At 37.1% G+C, this 25,070-nt stretch overlaps 4 protein-coding genes and 1 long non-coding RNA gene across 6 annotated transcripts; 2 read left to right on the top strand and 3 right to left on the bottom strand.

Moving 5' to 3' along the window:
• Positions 1-74: 74 nt before the first annotated feature.
• On the bottom strand, positions 75-1,282 carry LOC130735867 (uncharacterized). The gene is made up of 4 exons (XR_009018586.1): positions 968-1,282; positions 728-813; positions 544-625; positions 75-331 (listed from the first exon to the last, which is right to left on the bottom strand). It is a non-coding gene; the product is annotated as an uncharacterized LOC130735867 (long non-coding RNA).
• Positions 1,283-3,079: 1,797 nt separating this feature from the next.
• On the bottom strand, positions 3,080-6,675 carry LOC130740992 (immune-associated nucleotide-binding protein 9-like). Its single transcript, XM_057593740.1, has 6 exons — positions 6,516-6,675; positions 5,938-6,179; positions 5,582-5,859; positions 4,731-4,895; positions 4,515-4,637; positions 3,080-3,495 (listed from the first exon to the last, which is right to left on the bottom strand). Exons 2-6 carry the CDS (start codon positions 6,167-6,169, stop codon positions 3,295-3,297), a joined length of 999 nt encoding a protein of 332 aa, XP_057449723.1. The 5' UTR covers positions 6,170-6,179; positions 6,516-6,675; the 3' UTR covers positions 3,080-3,294.
• A 954-nt stretch (positions 6,676-7,629) lies between these two features.
• Positions 7,630-10,086, top strand: LOC130740991 (haloacid dehalogenase-like hydrolase domain-containing protein Sgpp). Of its 2 annotated transcripts, XM_057593739.1 has the most exons (6): positions 7,646-7,788; positions 7,968-8,127; positions 8,736-8,850; positions 9,017-9,168; positions 9,258-9,519; positions 9,596-10,086. In XM_057593739.1, exons 2-6 carry the CDS (start codon positions 8,123-8,125, stop codon positions 9,770-9,772), a joined length of 711 nt encoding a protein of 236 aa, XP_057449722.1. In that variant the 5' UTR covers positions 7,646-7,788; positions 7,968-8,122; the 3' UTR covers positions 9,773-10,086. The 2 variants fall into 2 exon arrangements, with proteins under 2 accessions (XP_057449721.1, XP_057449722.1); XM_057593738.1 differs by lacking the exon at positions 7,968-8,127 and having other exon boundaries at positions 7,630-7,788.
• A 1,027-nt stretch (positions 10,087-11,113) lies between these two features.
• Positions 11,114-13,699, top strand: LOC130737283 (protein FAR1-RELATED SEQUENCE 8-like). Its single transcript, XM_057589035.1, has 4 exons — positions 11,114-11,194; positions 11,277-12,436; positions 12,534-13,578; positions 13,694-13,699. Exons 1-4 carry the CDS (start codon positions 11,114-11,116, stop codon positions 13,697-13,699), a joined length of 2,292 nt encoding a protein of 763 aa, XP_057445018.1.
• Positions 13,700-20,245: 6,546 nt separating this feature from the next.
• On the bottom strand, positions 20,246-23,845 carry LOC130740990 (immune-associated nucleotide-binding protein 9-like). Its single transcript, XM_057593737.1, has 6 exons — positions 23,686-23,845; positions 22,957-23,190; positions 22,584-22,861; positions 21,682-21,846; positions 21,461-21,595; positions 20,246-20,565 (listed from the first exon to the last, which is right to left on the bottom strand). Exons 2-6 carry the CDS (start codon positions 23,183-23,185, stop codon positions 20,365-20,367), a joined length of 1,008 nt encoding a protein of 335 aa, XP_057449720.1. The 5' UTR covers positions 23,186-23,190; positions 23,686-23,845; the 3' UTR covers positions 20,246-20,364.
• Positions 23,846-25,070: the final 1,225 nt, after the last annotated feature.

Below are 25,070 nucleotides of genomic sequence, written 5' to 3'. Positions count from 1 at the left end.
GTAACTTAGAAGCCTCCATGAAAAACAAACACAATTCCACTTAATGTTAATTTTTTTATACAATAGTCATTTCATTCCAGGGTACCACGAATAGTAACAACACTCATATACAGTTCTTTATCACTTTCCTCTTCTCACATTACATCAATATCACATTTATTCTTTTTCTTTATTCTCATATATTTCAATGTATACAGTAAACAAAATGTGTCTACTATTTTATTGTGAAGTCTATGCACTAGGGTTGCACTTTAAAAAAAGGGATTTCCTATATAGCCTATATTTCTCCAGGGAACCTTCCCTCTGCTCTTTCTCTATCCCATTCTGCAATCTGCAAAACATAGAAATAAAAAAAATTAGAACAACAACAACAACAACAATAATAATAAAAATAATAAAACCTGGCTTCATTGTTCACATGTTTAAAATGAGATAGATTAAAAAGAAAAGTTCAGATTCCAATAAATTCTTTCTTAAATTATTTATTTCTTTGACAGTTTAATGAATCCCCCTTAAATTTTGAATTGCAAAGTGCTCACTGACCCATTCGGTTGGACAAGAGGACCTAAAATAGGTGGCCAGTTTCTCACATTCAGGTGCTTTTTCGCCCTTCTGCTGAATGCATCTGCTTTCCATCGTCACACAAACTTCTGAGTTTAGACACCGGAAGAAAACTAGAGGTTCTTGTTATTGAGCAAGAGAGAAGAAGAAATCGTGCATGACTTACCTGTGATACTCCACATATTTGACATAACAGTGGCGTGTTTGGTAATTTGTGGCAGCTGGTGATTCAGCTGCCTCTGGCGTTTCCCCCTGTTTCGAGTATAATTAAAGTGTCCAATTAGTTAAAGTATTTTAGAGCTCATGAACAATTTATTCCCTAAAGTATTTATAGTATCTAAATAATCATATCATATGTGAGGAATGGATTTGGAAATGGTTAAATCACATCGAAACATGTTGTTACCTTCCTGTTCTTCCTGTTCTTCTTGAACCTTCCTTGCCCTCATCTTGTCATGCGGATCCACCTGCGCCGCCGACATCTCTCTTCTCTTTTCCTCTCTGTCTGTGGATTCTGCTTGCTTCTACCGTGATTTTGCTTATGTGCCTGCGATTTTGCTTATATGCCTGCGTACTCAAATTGAAACAATTAACACACGAGTGTGATAAATAGTTAGTGGAATCATCAAAAGTCAAAAGCGGTTGTTTCTAATTTCACTTTTTTGTTACAATCTAGTTTCATGTGTCTTTGATAATACGCGCCATGTTTTGGCAATGCCACTTTGCAGTGATATGACACCTCACACCTAGCTTTTGGTCTCTAATACTCGTGTCATCACTCTGCCATAGCAAAGATTCTCATTTATATGTTATGAAAAAAAAATCTCATTCATGTGTCCTTCCTTTTAATTTTTAATTACAATTACAATTACAATTACAATTTTTATCATTATCTATCCATCTATTTGATCGTGTGACTTGACTCATTAATATTTACAATTTTAAATGAGTATATTTGGTCACATTTTTTTATTTTGTGAAAAATTATGTCATTCCTCTTCCCTCTAATTGATTACAAGAGTAGGGGTTTTAAGCGATGAAACACAAAAAATTATGACATAAAACATAAAGTATTGCATAGGTAGAGAGTAAAAAAAATTCAACATTAGAATGTTAATCACAATACTTAAAATGACCACCAACTTGTAAAAAATTATAGATGACATCAACGCTATCTAAATCCAGTGACATGGAAGAACTAACCTATAACCTATGTAACATTCATTTAATAACATGTATGTGCCTAACAGCCTAAGTGTATTTTACTTAAGCACAAAATATTATTTCTTTTAAAGAACGTCAAGTCATTTTTTTTTCTTCAACCCTCTCTCTCAAACCCCTCTTCATCTCAACCACCACCCATGCTCCATGGAAGTCCTCCTCCGTTTCCTTTTCATTGGCTCCAGTTACCGAGGATACAAAACCCTTTACCTACCTTGCCTAAACTTCTTTTAGGCTTCGTTTGGTAGAGAAGAGAGAGATAAAGAAGAGAGAGTAGGGAAGAGAGAAGTTGAGTAGAGAGAAATAGGTAAGAAATAGAGTGAATTTAGATATTGTTTGGTATGATAGAGATAAATGAGAAGTAATGAGGTGGAAGAGTGAGAAAATATTACTTTTAAAAGTTGATAAGACATTTTTATATATATTAAATCTTTTTGGCGGTCCAAAAGTCAATTAGTTGGGATGTGGCACCGCCACAAACAGGTTAACTATAAAAAAGAAAAAAAAAAGCTGCTGCAGTTGGATTTCTTCGCAATTTGCGAAGAGAGAAAAAATAAGGTGGGGCCCGCAATATTTGTCTCTCTCTTCTTTGGTTGTGTTGAACCAAACAAGGGAGGTAACTCCAACTCTCTTCTATCTCTCTCTTGGCTATCTCCCTCTCCTCAAACTCTTCTCTAACAAACAGGCCCTTATGGGTGACAATTCGGGTTGGTAGGCCGACCTCTATTGGCATGTTGAAACACGGGTCAGATTAAGTTGACCCACCTTTGAAATTTGGGTTAAAATTGACACTCAAATAGAATATCCCATTTTAAAAATAAAGTGAAATAAAAAAAGTTGAAGAAACTATCCAATCTATATATTAAAGAAATTAGATTGAAGAAATTTTCCAATCTATCAAAGAAAGATCGAAGCAACAATACATCAATACCTAAAAAAAAATATGGAAAAATGAATATTTTTTTTAACCAATCCGGGTATCTTGTCAAATTTTATAACCAAAATGAGGTCATAACCCACACTCCAATAAAATAGGCAATATGTAACACAAGCAATCGAAACAAACAACTATAAGAAAATGGGAAAAAGGAGGAGGTTGACAAATAGAAACCGCACCAGCATAACAGAATCCACAGCTGCCAAGAGAACCCTGAGTCGCAAGCATAATCCACGCAAACACTGACGAGTAAAGGAAAATATCATGATTTTATTGTTAAATTGCTCTCACAATTCCAACCCGAGTGTTCCAAGAGTGTGACTCATAAAAATCAAACTCTCGACCTAGGGGATCAAATAGTTACTAGAATAAAACACTCAGTTTCATATCACATTAAAGCCAGCCAGATTAGAAAGGATCTCCAATCTCATAATGCATTAAACACAAAATAAAAGTAATTACGAAAGGATCATGGCATTTACATGGAGCAAGGCTTAACCAAAGCAACAAATATTTGAAATCACTATCCAGCAGAAAAATAAAATGCTCTTTGAAAGTCTGAAGTAGTTGTGCAATCAGAGAATGGCACAACGGTTTTCACCATGCTTGCGGAGTTCTTCACGTGCCTTATTTGCATTCTCTTCTGCCTTAAATAGCTGTTCTCTTAGCTCACGTATTTCCTTATTTGCATTCTCTTGTGCCTTAAGCCTTGCAGCTTGCTCTTCTTTCAATTGTTGCTCAAGCCTCACAGTTGCCGCCTTCAACTTTGATTCAACCTATGAAACCAGGTAATTATTCAAAAACAAAAATACTGGAGCCTGGAGGATACAATCAACCTCGAATGTTAATGCTATATATATTATATAAGTTAAGCTTAGAACACTAGAAAAGAAGAATGCATCAGAATAATAATAACAAAGTACCAGCTAAGCCAAGAATCAAAAGTAACCTAGCTGTAAATATATGTTTCCTGAAAAACATACCAACTGGTGGAGCTAACTTCATATGACAACTTCTAACTCACAAATCTAATCCAAAAGAATTGATAAAACTTAGAAGTCATATCTCCCCAATTTCTTTCTTCATCTCTCAAGGACAAAATCAAACATTGTAAGTGTAACAGGACTTACTGCACACATTTCCCTTATACTTTGTAGAAGTCAGAGATAGGTTGCGCTCATGGGCTCTCACACTAGGTATGATAAGAATTGTAAAGCAATTTGAGGGGGGGGGGGGGAGAGGAGGGAATGGTGCTTGGATTCAAAAGTGAAGAGTACAAGAGTCTCAATTTCATTAATTGTCATGAAAAATATTTCTCATTAAAATTTAACCTACCTAACTTCCTGACTGCCACTGGCAATAACTAACCAGACCGTATACTGTATCCTTTGGGAAATATACCCTCCAAATCTTAGTCACCTACTCACCTCCATAAATATATACATGTGGATGAAAACATTAAATGACTAGAACCCTGATTTTATTCAATGATAGAGGGAACCAGAGAGAACTGCTGTCCCTAACCCAAATCCCAAATGATAACCAAAAGATGCAAAAAAAGCCCTAATGCTCCCTAACCGCCTCTTATTTATAGTCAAATTGCCTCATAAACCCTTTAACTCATTAACAAACTACTAATGCTTCTTAACTAACCCCAGTGCCTATCATACATGAATAATGCTGCTATACAAATTTTGATAACAAAGAAGTGAGTGTTTAACTTCCGGAAAAATAAATTAAATGACTTCCAGCAAGATAAAATGACGAATATCACAAAATAGGAAATAAAAGGTACCATCTCAGAAATTCGTTTTAGCTGATCATCATATTCTTGCTTCGCTTGCTTTCTGTACTCCAATATCTCTTGTCCTTGTAAATTAACCTGTCTTTGTTGGTTATGCAGCTCCATTGCTCCTTTCTACATTCAAATATGAATTCACTGATTATGTATATTATATTATTTTTTCAAATATTTAACAAACAAGTTAAAAATAATTTGCAAAACAACCACCTTCAGTTCTGCAAATAACTCATCTGAATAAGGTCGTCCACCATTCTGTGCTAGAATGGTGTTTACAAAGGATAAAAGTTGTTGAACTTGTTCAGACTGCTTCATTTCATCCTCAGTTTCGTTATTAAAGAGCACACAACGATTCTTACAAAGACTAAGAATATCCTACAAAAGTCAGATGAAATCAACAAAATTATTAACTTTACATTAAAGATTTGATAATGGACTTTCCTATAATCCAATATATCATGAAACACAAAGAGTCTTTTACTACTAAATGAAAAGCAATTGATAACTAGGAAAGTGAGTTCATGGTTGAAACCATGAAAAATGGAGCATTAAGATAGCAGCATGCAAACAGGGCAAGTGAAGCATTCTGAAGAAGATAGTTTCGGTCAAATAAAAACTCTTCATTCCTTTTAGAATAAGAAAGTTTATAACAAATACAAGAAACATGTACCAGAATACAGTAAAAGATATAACCTAAATAACAAAAAACAAATGCAATAGCTACAAGACCAAGAGAAGCTAATAAAGTAAATAAACTACACCAACTTCAGCAAACGTTCTACATATCTATGCTATAAACTTATTAATCTCCAAATGGCATAAGATGGTAGTTTAAGTCCCTCTAGTTGTTCTTTTATCAAAAATAAAAGCTTGATTAAAAACAAAGTTTAATTTTTTTGATAATTAAATTAGTTTTTTTGGTGGGGTGCAAAAAAAAAAATCAAAATAAAAGAAATTTTAGGCAGTTAGGAAAAGTAGATTCAGGAAAAATGCTATATCATATGAATTAAAATGCATAAAAAGCAGATTTGGCTCCTCTTCCAGGTCTAAAGCATAAAAACCTTTAAAGGCTCTGGACAGCTGCTTCCCAAGTAATCTTGCAGTGTCTTCTTCCTGTTTTCCAATACATCTCCTCCAGTGAAGACCACGATCATGTAATCAGCAATTTTCTCTCCAAATAACATCTGTAAGCTCCGCAGCGCAGTTTCTTCTTCCTTAGAAAACCGTGATTGAACAGAAAACACTACAAGGACAGCATGGATCCCATCTTTAGCCAATTTTATGCAATTAACTATTTCTTTACCAATAAACTCCGATTCCGCAGAAATATCAAATAATCCTGTGAAGAAATATGACAAGTGTCAATAACACTACCATTTTGGTCATGACTTGAGAACAAGCATATAATGCCTTTTACCTGGAGTATCGATAACATTAACAGTTTGTCCATCCTTCAATTCGGTTGTGTGCCGTTCGCAACGGGAGGTTACACCAGAAGAGCTGTAATCCGACTTAAAGACCTTCTTCCCAATAATACTATTCGCAGTCGCACTCTTGCCGTTTCCAGTGCGACCAACCAACACAAGTGTTAGACCTTCATTATTAGGGTAAGTGAGCTCCCAATCATCATCAAATGAACTTCCTCCCATTGTCAAGTTACTGAGTCGAGGCACAAAACATATAAAAAGAAATAATCGATCAATTATTATACTTAGACACCCAAAAGTTATATGTATCTCTCTAATAAACAATTGAACTATTAAAATCAATCATGTGAATATTAACAGGGTAAGTAAACCATGCTGCTCGATTGCAACGAGAACAAATACGATGATCAAGATGATTAAGCACTGAACGATGAAACATACTAGTAATAAATCAAAATTGAACTATTAAAATCATGCAAAAGACAAAAATAGAATCATAAAAATACAGTGATGATCATCAGTTCATCGCTACTATCAAGAAAAGAGTGTAGAATTGAATTATTCTAACCTGAGAGCTTTTCGCCAAACAATATAGACGCAAGGAACAAGTCTACAAAACCCAAAACCTAAGGGAGAGAGATATTTATTCTACCCGAGTCTCGAAGCAATCTATCCACCGTTTTATATTCTCATTTATCCATTAACATCAGCAATCTTTTGAAAATCTGTTGATAAATGATAATGATATTGTTCTCCTAATATTTTAATTGAATTTGGAATGGTAAAGTTCTTTTTTTTTTGCTACAATGGTAAAGTTCTTTTCATAGCATATAAAAATTTTAAATTAAGTATTTTCTAATATTAATTTGTAAAATAGAAACCACTATATAATAACTACTAGGGAGTAAAATTAAGAGATAAAATATTTCAAAAAATTTAAAAAGTTTAGAGATAAAAGTCATTTTATTTTTGTCAAAGAGATAAAAGTATTAAAAGATGGTGGAGGGTGTGGTAGTGGGGGTTGATGTGGCGGTGACAATGGTAATGGAGAGTGGTGTTGGTGGTGATAGTGGTAATATGGTGGTGGTTGTGTTAATGGCGGCTACGTTGTTGAAAGGTGTGGTGGCGACGACAAAGGCAGTAGAGAAGGGTGGTGCAGATAGTAGTGGTCGAAGGTGTGGTGGTGATAGTAATAATGATGGCAATCAGAAGTTTTCTTCTTAAAAAACATGTGAGTTGAGATACTTGTTGAAAAGACTCGCATTGTTGTGAGTATAAAATATTACAAAATCAATATAAAACATATACATTTTAGATTGCGGTATATTGCGGGGAATGAGTGGTCATTATTTTCTTATATGCACTTATATAAAACGACAAAAAAAAAATTGATGCAGCACATGGCATTTAGTAGTTGTTGGCAATTTGATGTTTTTTTTAGTAAATTAATGCTTATTTAAGCCATGTTGCAAGGTTATTAAATAAACGTGTTTGACTAAAAAATTATCTTTGAATAAAATATAAATAAATGAAGTAAAGTAAACATCTTAAAAAATTATAGTTTTAAACGAATATTATTAATAATCATAGAAATAAAAACCTGAATTAAATAAAATAAAAAAATGCAATTTGAAAAGGAAACAGAGAGGAAATAAAAGAATAAACGCATGGCATATATTGACATGCGATTTCGATTCTGTGGCAGATTCCATCACCATTATTCTTGCTGCAAAGCCAAGTGCCAAGGAAGTAACTACCTCCATCTCCATCCATCTCTCTCTCGCTCTCCTTTCATCTGGCAGGTAAACCATGACGGCTTCTTCTGCGAATCGCGTTGAAAGGTAACGTTCTTGCTCCACCATTTGCGATTTTCTTTGATTTCATCTTTCGTTTTCGATACTGCGATTGCTTATACATTTCCATATTCTACATCTTTGTATGCTTTACTCGCCATTCAAAATTCATAACATGGATCGATTAGAAAGCATGTATGTTGAATTTATTTATTATAAATGTGCAGAGTGCCTAGCCGACTACTATAAGCAGCTTAGGTGATTCATTGGTTTGGATCTATATATATATTTCTATAAATCCAATTCGATGAATTTCTGAATATTATTCAAGATATCGCGATTTAGGGATCTGCAATGAACCAATCATCTGTCCCGGCCATTTATGATGTAGGTAGTATGATACTTTTGGTTTTTGCATAACTTCATCTTCTAACTAGCTGAAAATGTCTGCAATGAGTTGCTAAGAGATGTCTTTGTTAACTGAAGGAAGATCTGTTACAATTTTGATCCATTTCCCTTCCGTTTTTGAATATTTTAAGGGGTATCCAATGATGAGTTATCAAATTATCTATTTGACTTGGTTTCTTGTTACAACTATATGAATTAGTACTCTACGCCCAAACTAGCGAATGCAATCGTGTGTGATATGTCAAATTCTGTCATAATTTCCACGTTCTTGCAGAGAGAGGGGTATTACGAGCTTAAAACCTCTATAGCCACGTGGTCTAGAGTTTGATCTATATTATTTTCATTCTTTTGTATACAAGTTAAATTTTAGCTCTAGGTAAGGTTGCTATGTGCATTATCTATGCTTAGGTCCAGCGTATTCTAGCGTAAGAGGATGTGTTCGTAAATGTACTTCATGTGCTTTCATCTAATAACTTAAGTTTTTGGGGATTCATTGGATGCTTTGTGATAGAAACTTTGTAATATACGCATATCCTGTTTATCATTTGCTGCCCATGTCACTTATCACCTTCATGCTTTGGCCACAGCCAGAGTTCTCTCACAAGACTTGCTCCGCTTGAAGCAGTGCTCTTTGATATAGACGGGACCCTTTGTGATTCTGATCCTCTCCACTATTATGCTTTTCGTGAAATGCTTCAGGAGGTAGTGTTTCTTTTCTTGGTAAAAAAAGTTTTAAGCCTGAACTTTCAGAAAATAGATATTATAGTTTTTTATTGCCATATTCCTCTTATCGTGTTTATAAATCAGCATGATTAAGCACATTTTCAATACCAATTAGAAAATTAACAGAAACTTTGGTGGTTGTCAGATTGGTTTCAATGGAGGTGTTCCCATAACAGAGGAATTTTTTATTGAGACTGTTGCTGGCAAGCACAATGATGATATTGCAGCGGCTCTCTTTCCCGGTGACCTGGAACGAGGTTTGAAGTTTGTAGATGATAAGGAAGCCATGTTTCGGAGGTAAACCCCACTATCTCTCACTCTCTTCCCCTTTTTCCATTGTTGTTCATTCAAATCTTAAGAAGATAATTCCATGATGAACTATCCAGATTGGCGGCTGAGCAAGTAAAGCCTTTAAATGGTCTTGATAAAGTGAGGAAATGGATCGAAGATCGTGGATTGAAGCGAGCTGCAGTTACTAATGCTCCTAGAGCAAATGCAGAACTCATGCTCTCAATATTAGGTCTCACAGATTTCTTTGAGGCTGTTATTATTGGTGGTGAATGTGAACATGCCAAGCCTCATCCAGAACCCTACTTGAAAGGTCTTGAAGCTCTGAAGGCATCAAAGGATCACACATTTGTATTTGAGGTCTGCATTTTTCATGCATTCTTATAGAATAATTTGTTCTGGTTCTGCTTTTGACAAACCTATTCTGTTGTCATAGGATTCTGTCTCAGGAATCAAAGCTGGAGTGGCAGCTGGGATGCCAGTTATAGGTATAGCTACCCGAAACCCAGAGGATTTACTGATGGAAGCAAAGCCTGCCTTTCTGATAAAGGATTATGCCGATCCTAAATTGTGGGCGGCTTTGGAAGAACTTGACAAGACTAATGCTTCTTAGAATTTTGAATTACACTGACACAATTCTTAGTAAAGCAATTAAGTAGCAAGTTTCATATTGAAGTCACAGGATCAGCTGCATAATATTGTTGTAGGGACGATATCACAATACTAGTTCATTATCAATGTTGCTTTGAAAAGGCAAACAATTATATTCTATAAGCGATTTGTAATAATTTCATTGTTGGCTATGAAATCGCGGGCCGAGACCAATGAAATAGCAATACATATGTGTACTATTTTTTTATACTCTACAAAATATTAGAATCACATCTATAACAAATAATGAAAAATCTTGTTTACATTTTAATTTCAGAGGATCTGATGTGAAATAATGGAAAAAAATGTGTATGTATGTTTTTACTATCAAACTTCAATAATTTATTTTATGTCCCGTAGGATAGCTCAAGTGGTAGGAGCTGAGATATATATGTGGGTTGGTAGGGGGAGCTCCAGGGATCGATTATTGGCGGGTACAATTTATCTTTCCGATGTAAAAAAAAAACTTCAATAATTTATGGAACCTTATTTTCTTTTGAAACCATACTCATAATTGTATGCATCCTCTTTTAATAATATTTAAAACCATGATCCTTCTTTCAAAAAAAAAAAACCATGATTCTATCATACTCCCTCCGTTCCTATTTAACTGTTCACTTTGAGTGCAGGCACACATATTAAGGGTGTGATTAATTTTAGGCAGAGACTATTTGCGCCTCCCTGTTTTGCTAAGTCCGCCATCTCCTTTTTTAAAAATTCCAACAATGCCCTTAGTAAAAAAAACATAAAAAGGTAATATTTAATTTTTACTTCCCACACACCATCTCCTTCTTCCTCCTCACCCTCCTCCTCACTCTCCTCTTAATCCTCCACTCCTCCACTCCTCCACCCCAAAGCTCTTTTGGGTGATCTCAAGTCAAGAATAGAAGCTTACCCATGTAAGTTTTTACCTTTTTCCGAGCTTTTTTTCAGCTTTTTTTAGCTTCCATCGCGATTTCGCGACTTTCTGACGTAACTGGATAGTCCCGCCCTTAAAACTGCGGTAATGAAACAAATTACACGCTCCCGTTAACATACGTGCGGACGTGTTAAATTTATACCTTCCGCTAACTTGTTAGCGGAAGTCAAAAAAACTTAGTCATTTCAATCGTCTTAAGTTCTGGTACTGCTACTATCTAAATAAAATTGATTTTCCCGTTAACATACGTGCGGAAAGTGATATGTTGGAATAATAGGTCCGCCAGTTAAACTGCGGAAGGCAAATATGTGCTGCCGCATATTAAAGTGCGGACAGAACAAAGTTTTTTAGATTGATTGAGCTTATTTTGTTGATTGCAGCATAATGATACCTGAGGAAGTAAATAGGCCCAATATGGAGATTGTGCCTTCTGTGGATCTTACAAAAGCTTTCACCACTAGCCAAGTAAGTTTTGTTCAATTTAACAAGTTAGGCACTATGTGTAGGTCATGCGATGTATACTTAATTGAGTTTTTAAATGTTGTAGGCTTTTGAATCCTCCAAAGATCTTGTTAATTGGGCCAAAGCTGTAGGTAAAGAGCATGACTATGTTATTATTATTCAGAAGTCGGACTATGGATCTGACAAAAGGAGGGTCGTGATGACACTAGGATGTGAGCGTGGCGGCAAATATAAACCATCCACATCGGTGTTAAAGCGAAATCGGACTGGAACTAAGAAGTGTAATTGTCCATTCAGGCTAAGGGCAAGGCGTAGTAATAAAGATAAAATGTGGACGGTGCTTGTGCATAGTGGGATCCATAATCATGACACTGCTGAGGTTTTGCAGGGTCACTCATATGTTGGCCGTCTAAATCCAGAGGAAAAGGCGATGGTGGGAGAAATGATTGAAGAAAGGGTCAAGGCCAGTGATATTTTGATTGCTATAAGGAAACACAACCCAACCAACTTGACTAGAATTAAACAGATTTACAATGAGAAGCAAGCATACAACAGGTTGAAGAGGGGATCGTTGACCGAGATGCAACACTTGATGAAGTTGTTGGAAGAACACAAATACGCACATTGGTCCAGGGTGCATGATGGTACTGATGTGGTCAGATCTTTGTTTTGGGCACACCCTGATTCCATTCACTTATTCAATGAGTTTCCTCATGTTGTGATTCTGGATAGTACATACAAGACCAATAGGTACAGGATCCCTTTACTTGAGATGGTGGGGGTTACGTCGACAAATTTGACATACTCAATTGCTTTTGCGTACATGGAGAATGAGCAAAAGGATGAGGTTGTTTGGGCTGTGAATAGATTAAAAGACTTGATCATTAATGAGGACAATCTGCCGAAGGTCTTTGTTACAGACAAAGACCAAGTTTTGATGGAAGCATTGGAAACTGTTTTTCCCGCAGCTCGCTGTCTTCTATGTCAGTTTCATGTACTTAAGAGTGTAACTGGCGAGATGAAGAAACTTGTGAAAGACATTGAGACACGTGAAGACATTACTGATAGATGGAATCGGTTGATGTATGCTGCCAACGAGGTTGAGTATGATAAAGCTGTGGGTGCTATGTCGAATACCGGTGAGCTCTGGACTTACATTGAGACTAACTGGTTGCCTTTGAGAAGCAAGTTTGTGAAGTTTGAGATTGATACTTGTATGCACATGGGGTGCACGACAACAAACAAGTAATTTGTTGCTATCCTTCACTTTTTTTACTTCAACTGTAAAATGTTTGGCAAAATGTTTTATGTTTTTTTTATTTCATGTTTATACCATGCGCAGAGTTGAGGGGGCACACTCAAAGCTGAAGAAACTATTGTCCGACAGTAAGGGTGACTTGGTCATTGCGTGGACTGCGATGAACAAGCTTATTATCATGCAGCATGACAAGATAAAGGAGTCCTTCCAGCTCAGCATATTTGTCACAGAGCATTCTGTGAATGACCCGTTCTATAAGCATTTGCGCGAGTTTGTATTTAGAGCCGCATTGCACATTATTGTTAAAGAGAAGACTCAAATTGGCATGATTGGGGTTGGTGGTATATACTGTGAATGTGTACTTAGGAGAACCCATGGACTACCATGTGCTTGTGAGCTCATGAAGTTTGAATCTGTTCCATTACTTGCAATTCATCCACATTGGAGGAAATTGACTTGGGATTCTTCGGACCGTGACATGGATCCAACATTGGGTTTGAGTTTTGAGTCTGAATTTGATAAATTACGAACCAAGTTCGAGGAGTCTTCTCACGGAGTTAGAATGTCGATCATTGAGAGCCTTAGAATGATTACTTATCCAGAAACGACTTCTATGTGCGCTCCAACAAAGAAGAAAACAAGGGGTAGGCCAATGGGATTCACTAACAAGCCCAAGAAGTTTGCCAAGGGATGTAGTGAGACCTCTACAAAGCGCATTCCTTGTAGATGGGAGACTATTGACAAGGAGTATCCGGGCTCGTGGTGTGATAACAACACGACACCATTACATCCAAAGGTTAGGTCTCAAAAGGCTTCTAAGGCTTCTAAGGTTTCTACGGCTTCTAAGGCTTCTAAGGTACAAAGTCCTCTGATCCGGATGGTGTGTACAAAGAATAAGAAGCCTGTGAGTAGTTACCTACGTCGGCGCTACCTTAAACAAATCCCTGATGAGTTTCATCCATTCGTTGTTGACTTTATAAATGTAAAGGGAGATGGCCACTGTGGATATAGATGTGTTGCATCGTTGAAGGGTCTTGCAGAAGACGATTGGCCACTTATACGTAGGGAACTTCTGACAGAGATTGATTCGGATGCTAATATGTACATCAACATGTTTGGAGCCAGTGAGGTTAACCAAATGCGTTTAGCTCTAACAGTTAAGGATACTAAGCCCGTAGGTGAAGACAAGTGGATGATGATACCAAATATGGCCTACCTTATTTCCACAACATATAAGTTCATAGTGTTGACTATTGCTAATACCGGATGCAACACTTTTTATCCGTTAAAAGGAAAGGCGGACCTAGTGGAAGAACACAAATTCATGCCGATTGTGCTTGTCAATAAAGATCATTTCGTTGGGGTAAATCCTTATCCTTTATCCTTCATAATACGTATATGTAAAACCTTATACTTTTATGCTTATACTCTTCTTTGCCTGTAGGTTACTCTTCGTGAAGGCCATCCAATGCCGACCACAGCTCACTTGTGGGCATACAACTGTCACCCGGATGCAAGAAAATGGGAAGAGCCTTACAAAGAGCGCATTGAAGAATACGCTAGGCCTGTCCAACTTTTTTGGGCCCGACCGAAACCGACCGGCCCGCTACCAAAAAAGGCCTTTTCGGTTCGGTCGGGTCGGGTGGCGGGTTGAGTAATAAAAAAACCGGCTCCATTTGGGTTGGTTCGGTCGGTTACGGTTTGGAGCCTGGTCCGACCGAACCGACCGAACCCAATATAAAAAAAAATATTCACCCGGCCCAATAAGGCCCAAACCCAACCCACCCAAACTAAACCTAATAATATCCGGCTCCTCTCTCTTTCTCTTCAGTCTTCACCTCTTCCTCTTCTTCTTCTTCTCTCAATTCTCAAACCCTCAAACCCGCCGCCGCCACCACCCTTCTCCTCTTCTTCTTCTTCTTCTCTCAAACCCTACCTCTCAAACCCACCGCCGCCACCACCCTTCTCCTCTTCTTCTTCTTCTTCTCTCAAAGTCTCAAACCCTACCTCTCAAACCCGCCGCCGCCACCACCCTTCTCTTCTTCTTCTTCTTCTCTCAAAGTCTCAAACCCTACCTCTCAAACCCGCCACCACCACCCTTCTCCCCTTCTTCTTCTTCTCTCCAAACCCTAGCAGCCACCACCCTTCTCCTTATCCTCTGCGCCGCCATCCTCTGCGCCCTCACACATCTCAAACCCTAGCGGCCTAGCCACTCCACCACCACACTCCACAGTTCTCCTCATCCTCCCGCCACCACCCTTCTCCTCCTCCTTTCCGCCGCCACTTCAACATCTCCATCACCCATCTCAGAATATCCTCAGTCCTCACACATCTCAAAAGTCAAACCCTAGCCACTCCACCACCACAGTCACAGTGCATGGCTTTTTCCTTCACACGTCTCAAACCTCCATGCTTCTCTGATCCGAAATAGTTTGTTCATCTTCATTGCCATCGATTCTGATATGAAATCGCAAGGATGAAGTGAACAATCTATTTCGCATGAGGAAAGCAATGGAAAACTTGGTAGTTGGTATCTCCGGATCTGATCTGACACTTGTTCTTGGTTTTTTCTTATTCTTGGTTTTTTTTTTTGATAAGCTGATTTTGTTCTTAGTTTAATGAAATTAGGGTTCTATGTTGAACCCGACCGACCCGCCTCATAACCCGACCAACCCGAAACCGACCCAAACCGAAACATCTCACGGTCGGTTACGGGCCCAGTTTTGTGTCATGCGGGTTCGGTCGGTGGAGCTTTTTGGGCCCGAAACCGACCGGTGGACACCCCTAGAATACGCGGCTTATTTGAAACAAAAAAATGGAGGATGTAGTGATGATATTATTGACCTTAGTGATGATTAATTATGTTGGATCATTAAGTTGTTTTGTAACGAATTGCTTGTAATTTATATGCGTGTAACGGATGATTACTTTGAACTTTATAACTGTCTCATTAAATAGCTTGTGATGCCTCTGGATTGTTATAACTGACAGGAAATCAGTCTGTGCATGCCTCTGTTATAACTGTCATTAATTTTCAACCTGTCCGCACTTATAATTGCGGTAGGTCATGACGCATCTGTAAGAGGTACTGTAAGCCTCATTAATAGAACCAATTTCCCGTGGTTATAACTGCGGATGTGTTTATATTTTCACCCTGTCCGCACTTATAACTGCGGTAGGTCATGATGCATCTGTAAGAGGTACTGTAAGCCTCATTAATAGAATTGATTTCCCGTGGTTATAACTGCGGAGGTGTTTATATTTTCAACCTGTCTGCACTTATAACTGCGGTAGGTCATGACGCATCTGTAAGAGGTTACTGTAAGCCTGATTAATAGAACCAATTTCCCGTGGTTATAACTGCGGAGGTGTTTATATTTTCAACCTGTCCGCACTTATAACTGCGGTAGGTCATGACGCATCTGTAAGAGGTACTGTAAGCCTCATTAATAGAACCAATTTGGGCAAGTGATAAAATGAATGTATGATGCTAAACAAATTATCCAACAACACATAACAAAAGATCTGAAATTATCCAACAAACACATAGTTGCATTATCCAACTAAACATAACAGAAGATCCGAAATTATCCAACAAACACACATAGATGCATTATCCAACAAAACACATAACAAAAGACCCGAAATTAAACAACATTATCCAACAAAATAAATATAAAAGTACAAAGGTCCCTAAATCTAACGCCCAGAATTTGAAGGCCCAGCTCCCGAGTCCCGTCCCCTAATCTTTCTTCCCCTCCCGTGCACTGCTCCCTCGATGATGGTATGCATATTGTGCACCGCATCCCACATCGGTGAACCCGGCGGGGGCGATCCATCTGTCGTCGGATCAACCGCAATGCCAGAGTACAACGCAAGCTCCGCAAACTGGCTCTGAAATGACAATATATAAGGTCAATATACACATGGGCATACACATAATCGTAATGTAAGCCACATGGCAAAAACAAGTGTCAGTACCTCTAGAAATGCGAAGCGGTCGCCTTTGTACTCATCTGGGACCATGTAAGGGTGTGAGACCTTGATATACCAAGGAGTGTATTCGCCAGTGGTCTGAAAAGGGAAAGCAGCTTCTTCCGACAGATGGCAAATGTGATCATTCCAGTGCGCAAGAAATAACACGAAATACAACCTAAGCCTCGAAAACTTGTAAGAAATAACTTACATTGTTGTTCTTCTTGTGGGTTATGGGTTGTTGTTGTATTTTGTGGGTTACTCCTTCTTGACTTGGTCTCCTTCTTCCTCTTCTACTTCAACTTCTTCTTCTTACTTCTTCTTCTTACTGGTTGTCCTCCTTTCTCTTCCTCTTCTTGACTTGGTTGTGGGTTAATGTGGGTTTGAGAGACTTGATTTTGTGAGGGTTGAAACTTTTGAAATTGGGTGGGAGAGGAAGATGGTATACGGTTGAAAGAGGGGGAGGGTTTGTAGAGATAAGGTAATTTTTTTTTAAATTTAAATTACTGAAGGGTATTTTAGTCTTTTCGCGTATTTATGGATGACTGACTTAGCAAAAAAGGGGGCGCAAATAGTCTCTGCCTTAATTTTATTGGTTTTTAAAAAAAGTGAGGATTATTTTCCTATTTTACCCTTTAAAGTATGTGTTATCTCTCCTCATTTATTGTACTGAAAATGACATTTGTTGTAAAAACATCATTTAATGCTCTCTTGAAATGCTAAGTGGACAGTTAAATAGGAAGGAAGAGAGTATTTACAAGCTATCCAAAACATCATTGATTCTTGCAGGATCGGTGGGCTGAAATATATATTCCCAAAGCAGGCAATGTTAAATAAGCACTACCACTAGACCTTCTCAACCCAGAATGTATGAGTGGCCATATATGTTCTTCAGTGAGTGGCCAAACAAGTTAAAACAATAACATCAAGATAAAATGACCAAATAAAAAAGGAACAAAAGGTAAATTTGTTTTGACTGATCTATCTTCATCTTCATATGCTTGTTTTTCATTTGAATTTCCTCCAACTCCAAGGAATCAACCTCTCTTTTAGGCCTGTCCACCGGTCGGGTTCGGTCGGTTTCGGGCCCAAAAAGCTCCACCGACCGAACCCGCATGACATAAAACTGGGCCCGTAACCGACCATGAGATGTGTCGGTTTGGATTGGTTTCGGGTTGGTCGGGTAACGGGCGGGTCGGGTCGGTTCCACCGGGTTTTGCAGAGAATAGAAAGATGAAGAGCAAAGAACCCTAATTTGAGTAATTTCATTCAATTTCATCAAAAAAAAATTAACCAAAAACAACATAGATCAGATCTGGATATACCATTACCAACTTACCAAGAAGTCAAGAACAATTTTTCAATTGCTTATCTCATGCGAAATAGCATGTTCACTTCATCTTGCGATATCAGAATCGATTGAGGCAAAATGAAGATGAACAAGCTATCTCGGACCAGAGAAGCATGGAGGAAGAAGGCAAGAAGCTATGCAGATGCAGTGGTGGAGTGGCTAGGGTGGTGGCGGCGCAGGTCATGAGGAGAAGAGTGGTGGCGGTGGTGAGGAGCTAGGGTTTGGAGAGAAGAAGAAGAGGAGAAGGGTGGTGGCGGCGAGAGAAGAGGAGTCAGGGTTGAGAGAAGAAGAAGAAGTGAAGACTGAAGAGAGAGAGGAGCTAGGGTTAAATTTTTGGGTTTGGGTCTTTGGGCCATTGCTTCACTTGGGCCGTTTGTAATTTTTTTTTATATTAGGTTCGGTCGGACTGGGCTCCAAACCGTAACCGACCGATCCAACTCATATGGAGCCGGTTTTTTCCCTCCCTCAACCCGCCATCCGACCCGCCCGAACCGAGTGGGCCTGTTTTTTGTCGCGGGCCGGTCGGTTTCGGTCGGGCCAAACATTTCTGGACAGCCCTACTCTCTTTAGTCGCTATCCTGTTTCATTGCTCCTTTCTATATATAGTCAAATATATGAATTCACTGATATTTATTACAATATATAATTTCTTAAGCGTGAGATATTATGTTGACACTTGAACAATAGCACTTTAAATACTATTTCCACATCAATTGTTTAGGTGAGGTGTCAATTTGAACACTATCCCGACCTTTCAAATACATTTGATATTTTATAACCCTTATAATAATAACAATTCAATATCTTAATTACAATTTAATGATAAAATTTAGTTAAAATTTGACTTCACCTTCAAACAATTTCCTTAAATTTTTACTTTTTAATATCTAAATTATAAAGATATCTTTATAAAAAAAAGTAACTTACAATTACAATCACAAAAGTAGGTTTCTGAGTTTATAGAATTTAAAACGATGTCAATTAAGCTGCAGAGCTGTCAATATGGGTTCCATCCCGTGGGCCAGCTCGACGGGTTGGCTAAATGAGCCGGGTTTGGTTGATTAAATTCCAGCTCGAAAAGAACTTGGGTTAGTGCAACCTGGCTCGTTTAACCCGCGGGTTAGACGGGCCAACCCGCGGGTCAAGCGAGCCAACCCGTCGGGTTAGAGTCATTTTTTATTAAAAATTTGTTTTATTTGTCTTTAATTTCATGTTTGTTTTATGGATTTTTTTTAGATAGAAAAATGGAAATTTTCATTTCTTTAAATTTGAGTCAATTTTTTGTGTTTTATTTATTGTTATTCTATTATTTATCTCATTTTAAATGTGACAGTAAAATAACTGTGTTCTCAAAACCTGTAAACTAAATTCTTTTTCTATATTTCAAATGTGAGATAAAAGTAATTGCGTTAATAAACCTCTTTCTTATGAGTTGGTACCAATTTCTGTAAGTATTTTTTTAAAATTATTTTTTTTATAACATTTTAAATATTTTCTAATCCAATTTCTCTATTTTTTTATTTATTTCACTCAACCCGCGAGCTAGCCCGCCAACCCGCGAGCTCGTAGCGAGCCGGGTTGGGTTCATATTTTCCTGGCTCGTTGAGACCTCGGGTTGACACAACCCAACCCGTTTTCAACCCAACCCATACGAGCTGACCCATATGGGCTGGGCTGGCCCATATTGAGCTGCTTAATACATCCACTTACTCCAAGAGAGTTCAAGTTTCCACCCCATCACTCAATTTTACGGAGATTTAAAACCTATTAGTGTGTATTTTTAAGCTGCTTGTTTGCCATTAACCACAATATGACTGATGTGAGACAGCTCTAGTAGCTCCGGTGGTGTTTCCTCATCATGAAGTGGTATGAAACCTTTTCCATGCATTGTGGTTCGTGGTTGAAACTATTCACTAAATTTGGATTTTGTTACAGATTCGGGGAGTTCATCAGGTAGTGATTCTGAAGTAGATAATGATTAATGAGCACTCCTAGCAGGGAAGGACATGGCTTTTGGAACTAATGGTCAATGAGAAGACCAGGGCAGGTTAGCAGATGAAAGAATGCTTACTTCATTGAGATTGTGCTTGGACTGCGTGAGCTAGGCTGCCAATTTTCAATTGATGTTGTATATCTCTTTTGCATGTTGTTGCTATAACTTCAAATCTTTCGCAAAAACATAACATATTGGATTTTAAATCATGGTATGTTAAAACAATCTAGCTTAAAAATACACTAACGGGTTTTAAATCTCAGTAGTGTTAAAAATTACAGTTACGGTTTTAAAATTTCAGTTTGCAATAAGTATCTCCGACTATTGTCGATGTTCGTCGGTGCGCTGCAACTATGGTTTAAAAAAACAAACCCATTTCCCCCTTGGTTTTAAAACAATTTTTGGTGCTCACCCTTTTTCTCTGCAGTTCTCAATTGAAAGATCTCCAATCTCATAATGGGCTATGTCAACACAGAATAAACATAACTATGAAACAATCATGGCATTCACATAAGTCTTTACCAAAGCAACAAATATTTGATGTCATGATCAAGGTGAAAAGTAAAATACTCTGAAAATTTGAAGCAGAGCTACGATTATAGAATGCCACAACGATTTTCACCATGCTTGCGTAGTTCTTCATGTGCCCTCTCGAGATGTTTTCTCAGCTCACGAATTTCCTTATCTGATCTCACTCGAGCTAAATTTGCATTCTCTTCTGCCTTGAGTCTGGCAGCTTGCTCTTTTGCCAATTGTTGCTCAAGCCTCAAAGTCGCATCCCTCAACTTTGACTCAACCTACAAAACCAGATAATAATTCTAAAACAAAAATACAGAGGGATACGCTAACCTTATATGTTAATGCTATATCTAATATATGTTAAGTTTAGAGCATCAGAAAGTAGAATGCATCAGAATAATAAGAGCCCCAACCAAGTGAAAAATCAAAAGAATCCTAGCTGCACATCTATGTTTCCTCATAAAATCTACCTATGCTAACCTCTAACTTACACAAATCTCATCCAAAAGGATTGATATTAATAAAACTTATATCTCCAGATTTTCTTTCTTCATCTTTCAAGGCCATAATCAAACATAAGTGTAACATGACTTACTGCACACATTCTAGGCTTACGAAATTTGAAAATCAAACAAAAATCAGATAGATTGACATTTTCATTTTCTTGCTATAATCTTAGTCCCCTTATACTTTGTAGAAGTCAGAAATAGGCTGTGCTCATGGGCTCTCAATCTAGGAATGATAAAGTATTCAAAAGTGAAACGTACAAGAGTCTCCTTTTCATTTATTGTCCTGAAAGATGCTTTCCCACTAAAATTTACCCTACCTAACCTCCCGAAACCTTATACTGTTTATCCTTTTTTAAATGAAAAAAGGAAGCACAATATTAGACTATCAATATTACATTTCATGTCAAAAAATGATGATATTTTACCTGGACTAAGGAAACTTTTCAGTAAGTGTAAATACCAACTAAATGTCAGTTTCAATTGACCAAAATGGCTAAATCTGCTTATTATGTTGTTTTGCACCATGCAGTAATACATGAATAATGCTGCTATGGAAAATTTGATAAAAAAGAAGCGTGACCATGTTTAACTTCCAGTAAAATAAGTTAAATGACATCCAACAAGATAAAATGACGAATATCACAAAATAGGAAACAAAAGGTACCATCTCAGCAATTCGTTTAAGCTGATCGTCATATGCTTGCTTCGCTTGCTTTTTATACTCCAATATCTCCTTGTTTGAATGTCCTTCCAAGGAATTAACCTGACTTTGTTGGTTATGCAGCTTCAGTGCTCCTTTCTACAGTTAAATATGAATTCAATGATATTGTATAATTTTTTTCAAAGATTTAAGAAAAAAGTTAAAATAATTTGCAAAACATCCACCTTCAGTTCTGCAAATAAATCATCTGTATAAGGTCGCCCACCATTCTGTGATAGAACCATGTTTACGAAAGAGAAAAGTTGTTGAACTTGTTCAGACCGCTTCCTTTCATCCTTAGTCTTGTTATCAAAAAGCAGACGACGATTCTCACACAGAGAAAGAAGATCCTACAATGTTGTTAAAAGTCAAACAAAGGTTAACAAAGTTATTTACTTTCCATTAGATCCGATATATTCAGGCATTGGAACCAGGGCAAATGGAGCATTAAGAATAGTTACCAACATGCAACCAGGAACAAATACAGGGAATGAGAACAAGCATACAGTAAAAGATATACCCTACACCGAAAATAAGATACTGGACCAAGACAACTAATAAACTAAGCAGACTTCACCAACCCTTCTGCATTTCTTTGTTTATAAATCTTCGAAACGCATCGATGGTTTGTCTGTGCTTTTGTGATTTTTGTTATTGATAATGCATAGTTTTCAGGGGGAGAGCAAAAATCAAAATAAAATAAATTTTAGGCAATTAGAACTTAGAAAAAGTAGATACGGGAAAAGGGCTATATCATGGGAGCCCATGATTAAAATGCATATAATGCCTAATGATTTGCATTGCTAGTGGAGGGAGTTCAAGAAGGCAGATTTGACTCTTTTAGAGTGAGATATTCAAGTGCATACATATAATCACAATCTAAACGGTTGATTTTCAAATCAATGGGCAACATAGAATATTAGTTTCACCACTAAAGTGAATCTCACACTACTGAATCACAAGAAAACACAGTTTTAAAATTGAAAGTTATTATACAGTCGGATATTTGTGAACCGACCCCGACCATTCAAACTAGCCACTAAATGACTAAAATAAACCATAAAATTCTAACTCCAAACTATATCACCTTTAAAGGCTCTGGACAGTCGCAGCCTAAGTAATCTTCCAGCGTCTGATCTTCTTCTTCCAATTCATCCCCTCCAGTGAAGACAACGACTGTGTAATCATAAATTTTGTCTCCAAATAATGTCTGCAAGCTACGTAGAGCAGTTGCTTCTTCCTGAGAAAAGCGTGTTCTGACCGAAAACACTACAATGATGGCATGGATCCCATCCTTAGCCAAATTTATGCAATTAACTATTTCTTTACCCACAAAATCAGATCCAGCCGAAATATCAAATAATCCTGCACATGTGAGAGAATTATGATAGGTGTCAATAACATTGAGATTTTGTTAATTATTTAGTCATGATTTTAGTAAATGCAAAGTGCCCTTGTACCTGGAGTGTCAATAACATTGACAGTTTGTCCATCCAGTTCAATAGTGTGTGATTCACAGGAGGAGGTTACACCAACAGAGCTAGCTCTCGACTTGAAGACCTTCTTTCCAAGAATACTATTACCGGTTGCACTCTTACCATTGCCGGTTCGTCCGACCAACACAACTGTTCGAACTTCATTAGCTGAGGAAGTGAGCTCCCAATCCTCATCAAAAGAATTTCCTCCCATGGTTACTGAGCCATGGCACAAAACAGACAAAAAGAAATAACCATTATGATAATTTAGACATCTACAAACATCTCAATCAAATCATGTATTATTCACATCAATTACTTTTTTCTTCTCTCTTTTTCTCATTCTGGTTTACCAACAGTTTCCATAACCAATAAGCACTTGTGTGCAGTACCAGTAGTAACTAGTCAATCATGTAACAGGGCAATATATGAAAACAAATAAGATGACCTAGATGATTAAATAGTGACACACTAAACAAACAAAATTGAACAATTAAAGTCAAAATATGTGGAGGGGAAAAAGCAAAAAAAGAAATATTCAGAAAAATATAAAATTGAATCAAGAACCACCGGTGAATTGTTGTAGGTATATATGGAAAGAACAAATAAGATGACATAGATGAACGATAAACGCACAAAACAAACAAAATTGAACTAAAAATACAGTGATCATCACTGTATCAAGAACAGCAGGTAGAATTGAATTGCTCTAACCTGTAGAAGAGGCAACGCAAACACACGCAAGGAACAACTCCACAAAACACAAAACACAAAACCTAAGTTTTATAGGAAAACTGTGAGCTACTACCCTTCTACACGAAGACGGTTCATACTCACAAGTCACAACAGTTTAGCTCTCCACCATTTTATATTCTATTCTCATTTATCCATCAACTTTGAAAATTTGTTAGTATCTTCTCCTAATTTTTTATTGAATTTTGAATGAGTATTTATCTTTTTCTTTACATACTTCTACCTAAATTTTTTTTTCTTTATTTTATCAATAGCAATATCTAGCATATCAATCAACTATATCAAAATATAGCATATCGAATTTTTAAATTAGCTATTACAGTATCTAATATCTAATGTTAAATTCAAACCAAAAGTATCTATCTTGAATAAGACATTTCACCTAGCTTTACCAAATATACTAGGGCCAGGGAGGGTGAGTTAGGGAAAATGAAATTATTTGCAGGGTGAAGAGTCAGGGTTCAAACTCTGATAAAATAACTAATTTAATAACAATTTACATTTACAAATATAAAAAACAAGGTATGATACTCATGATAGTATATTTTCACTTTAGTTAATGATTATGTCTGTTTGCTTGTAATAATTTGGCTTAAAAGCATTTCATGCCCCTGATGTATCATGATTGTGCAAAAGTCGCCCCTACTCTTTTTTCGTCTACGTTTGTACCCTTCATGTTTCTAAAGAGTGCACCGAATGCCCTTCCGTCACTCTGGAGATGGAAAAATATGGACTTTAATGTAGTTGGGGATGAAGATGATGAAGAAAATGATGAGACTATGAAGATGATGATGAATGAGTATGATATAAATAAAATTTTGGTCATGATATAACAAATTGGTTTTGTAGCTCAACTGGTAAAGTGTGTGTTTTGTTTGTTCAAGGTCTTGGGTTCGAATTCCCCACCCCATTTTCGCAAGTTCTTTTTTTATTTAATGACATGTCACACCACGTAGGACGCTGACGTGACCCATTTTTTAACGTCAAAGTGACATAGGGGCATTCTGTGCACTTTTTAGAAACATGAAGGGTACAAATGTAGATGAAAAAAGAGTAGGAGCGACTTTTGCACAATCATCATACATTGGGGGCATGAAATGCTTTTAAGCCTAATAATTTTAGTTTTGCTGAGTTAAAAAAAATGATTTTTTTTTTTCTAGTTTCTTGGCTGTTGTTGGTGGGTTTTGTGAGATTTCGAGGGCTTTGCTATGTTTTAATGAGTGTCTAACTGTTTTTTTTTTTTGGCTTGTTTTCTTAGGACATCTTACTCAAATTTAACTTGGCAAGAAATATCACTTTTGATGATTTGGATATGTTAAGCAGCATATAAGTAAGATGACTCATAC

The sequence above is a fragment of the Lotus japonicus genome, chromosome 2 (genome assembly GCF_012489685.1).
Source record: "Lotus japonicus ecotype B-129 chromosome 2, LjGifu_v1.2".
Lineage (NCBI taxonomy): Eukaryota > Viridiplantae > Streptophyta > Magnoliopsida > Fabales > Fabaceae > Lotus > Lotus japonicus.
This window is presented reverse-complemented; position numbering and strand designations above follow the sequence as displayed.

Bases quoted from the DNA above. Each gene is read 5' to 3' on its own strand.
- LOC130740992 (XM_057593740.1), bottom strand. From the start codon at position 6,169: ATGGGAGGAAGTTCATTTGATGATGATTGGGAGCTCACTTACCCTAAT. The intron at 4,896-5,581 runs GTTTTTATGCTT...TGACTTTTGTAG, and splicing joins GCTGTCCAGAGCCTTTAAAG to GATATTCTTAGTCTTTGTAA. The intron at 3,496-4,514 runs GTACCTTTTATT...CTGGTTTCATAG, and splicing joins TAAAACGAATTTCTGAGATG to GTTGAATCAAAGTTGAAGGC.
- LOC130740990 (XM_057593737.1), bottom strand. From the start codon at position 23,185: ATGGGAGGAAATTCTTTTGATGAGGATTGGGAGCTCACTTCCTCAGCT. The intron at 21,596-21,681 runs GTGGATGTTTTG...ATTTAACTGTAG, and splicing joins ATTTATTTGCAGAACTGAAG to AAAGGAGCACTGAAGCTGCA. The intron at 20,566-21,460 runs GTACCTTTTGTT...CTGGTTTTGTAG, and splicing joins TTAAACGAATTGCTGAGATG to GTTGAGTCAAAGTTGAGGGA.
- LOC130740991 (XM_057593738.1), top strand. From the start codon at position 7,757: ATGACGGCTTCTTCTGCGAATCGCGTTGAAAG. The intron at 7,789-8,735 runs GTAACGTTCTTG...CTTTGGCCACAG, and splicing joins TCTGCGAATCGCGTTGAAAG to CCAGAGTTCTCTCACAAGAC. The intron at 9,520-9,595 runs GTCTGCATTTTT...CTGTTGTCATAG, and splicing joins ATCACACATTTGTATTTGAG to GATTCTGTCTCAGGAATCAA.
- LOC130737283 (XM_057589035.1), top strand. From the start codon at position 11,114: ATGATACCTGAGGAAGTAAATAGGCCCAATATGGAGATTGTGCCTTCT. The intron at 11,195-11,276 runs GTAAGTTTTGTT...TAAATGTTGTAG, and splicing joins AAGCTTTCACCACTAGCCAA to GCTTTTGAATCCTCCAAAGA. The intron at 12,437-12,533 runs GTAATTTGTTGC...TACCATGCGCAG, and splicing joins GGGTGCACGACAACAAACAA to AGTTGAGGGGGCACACTCAA.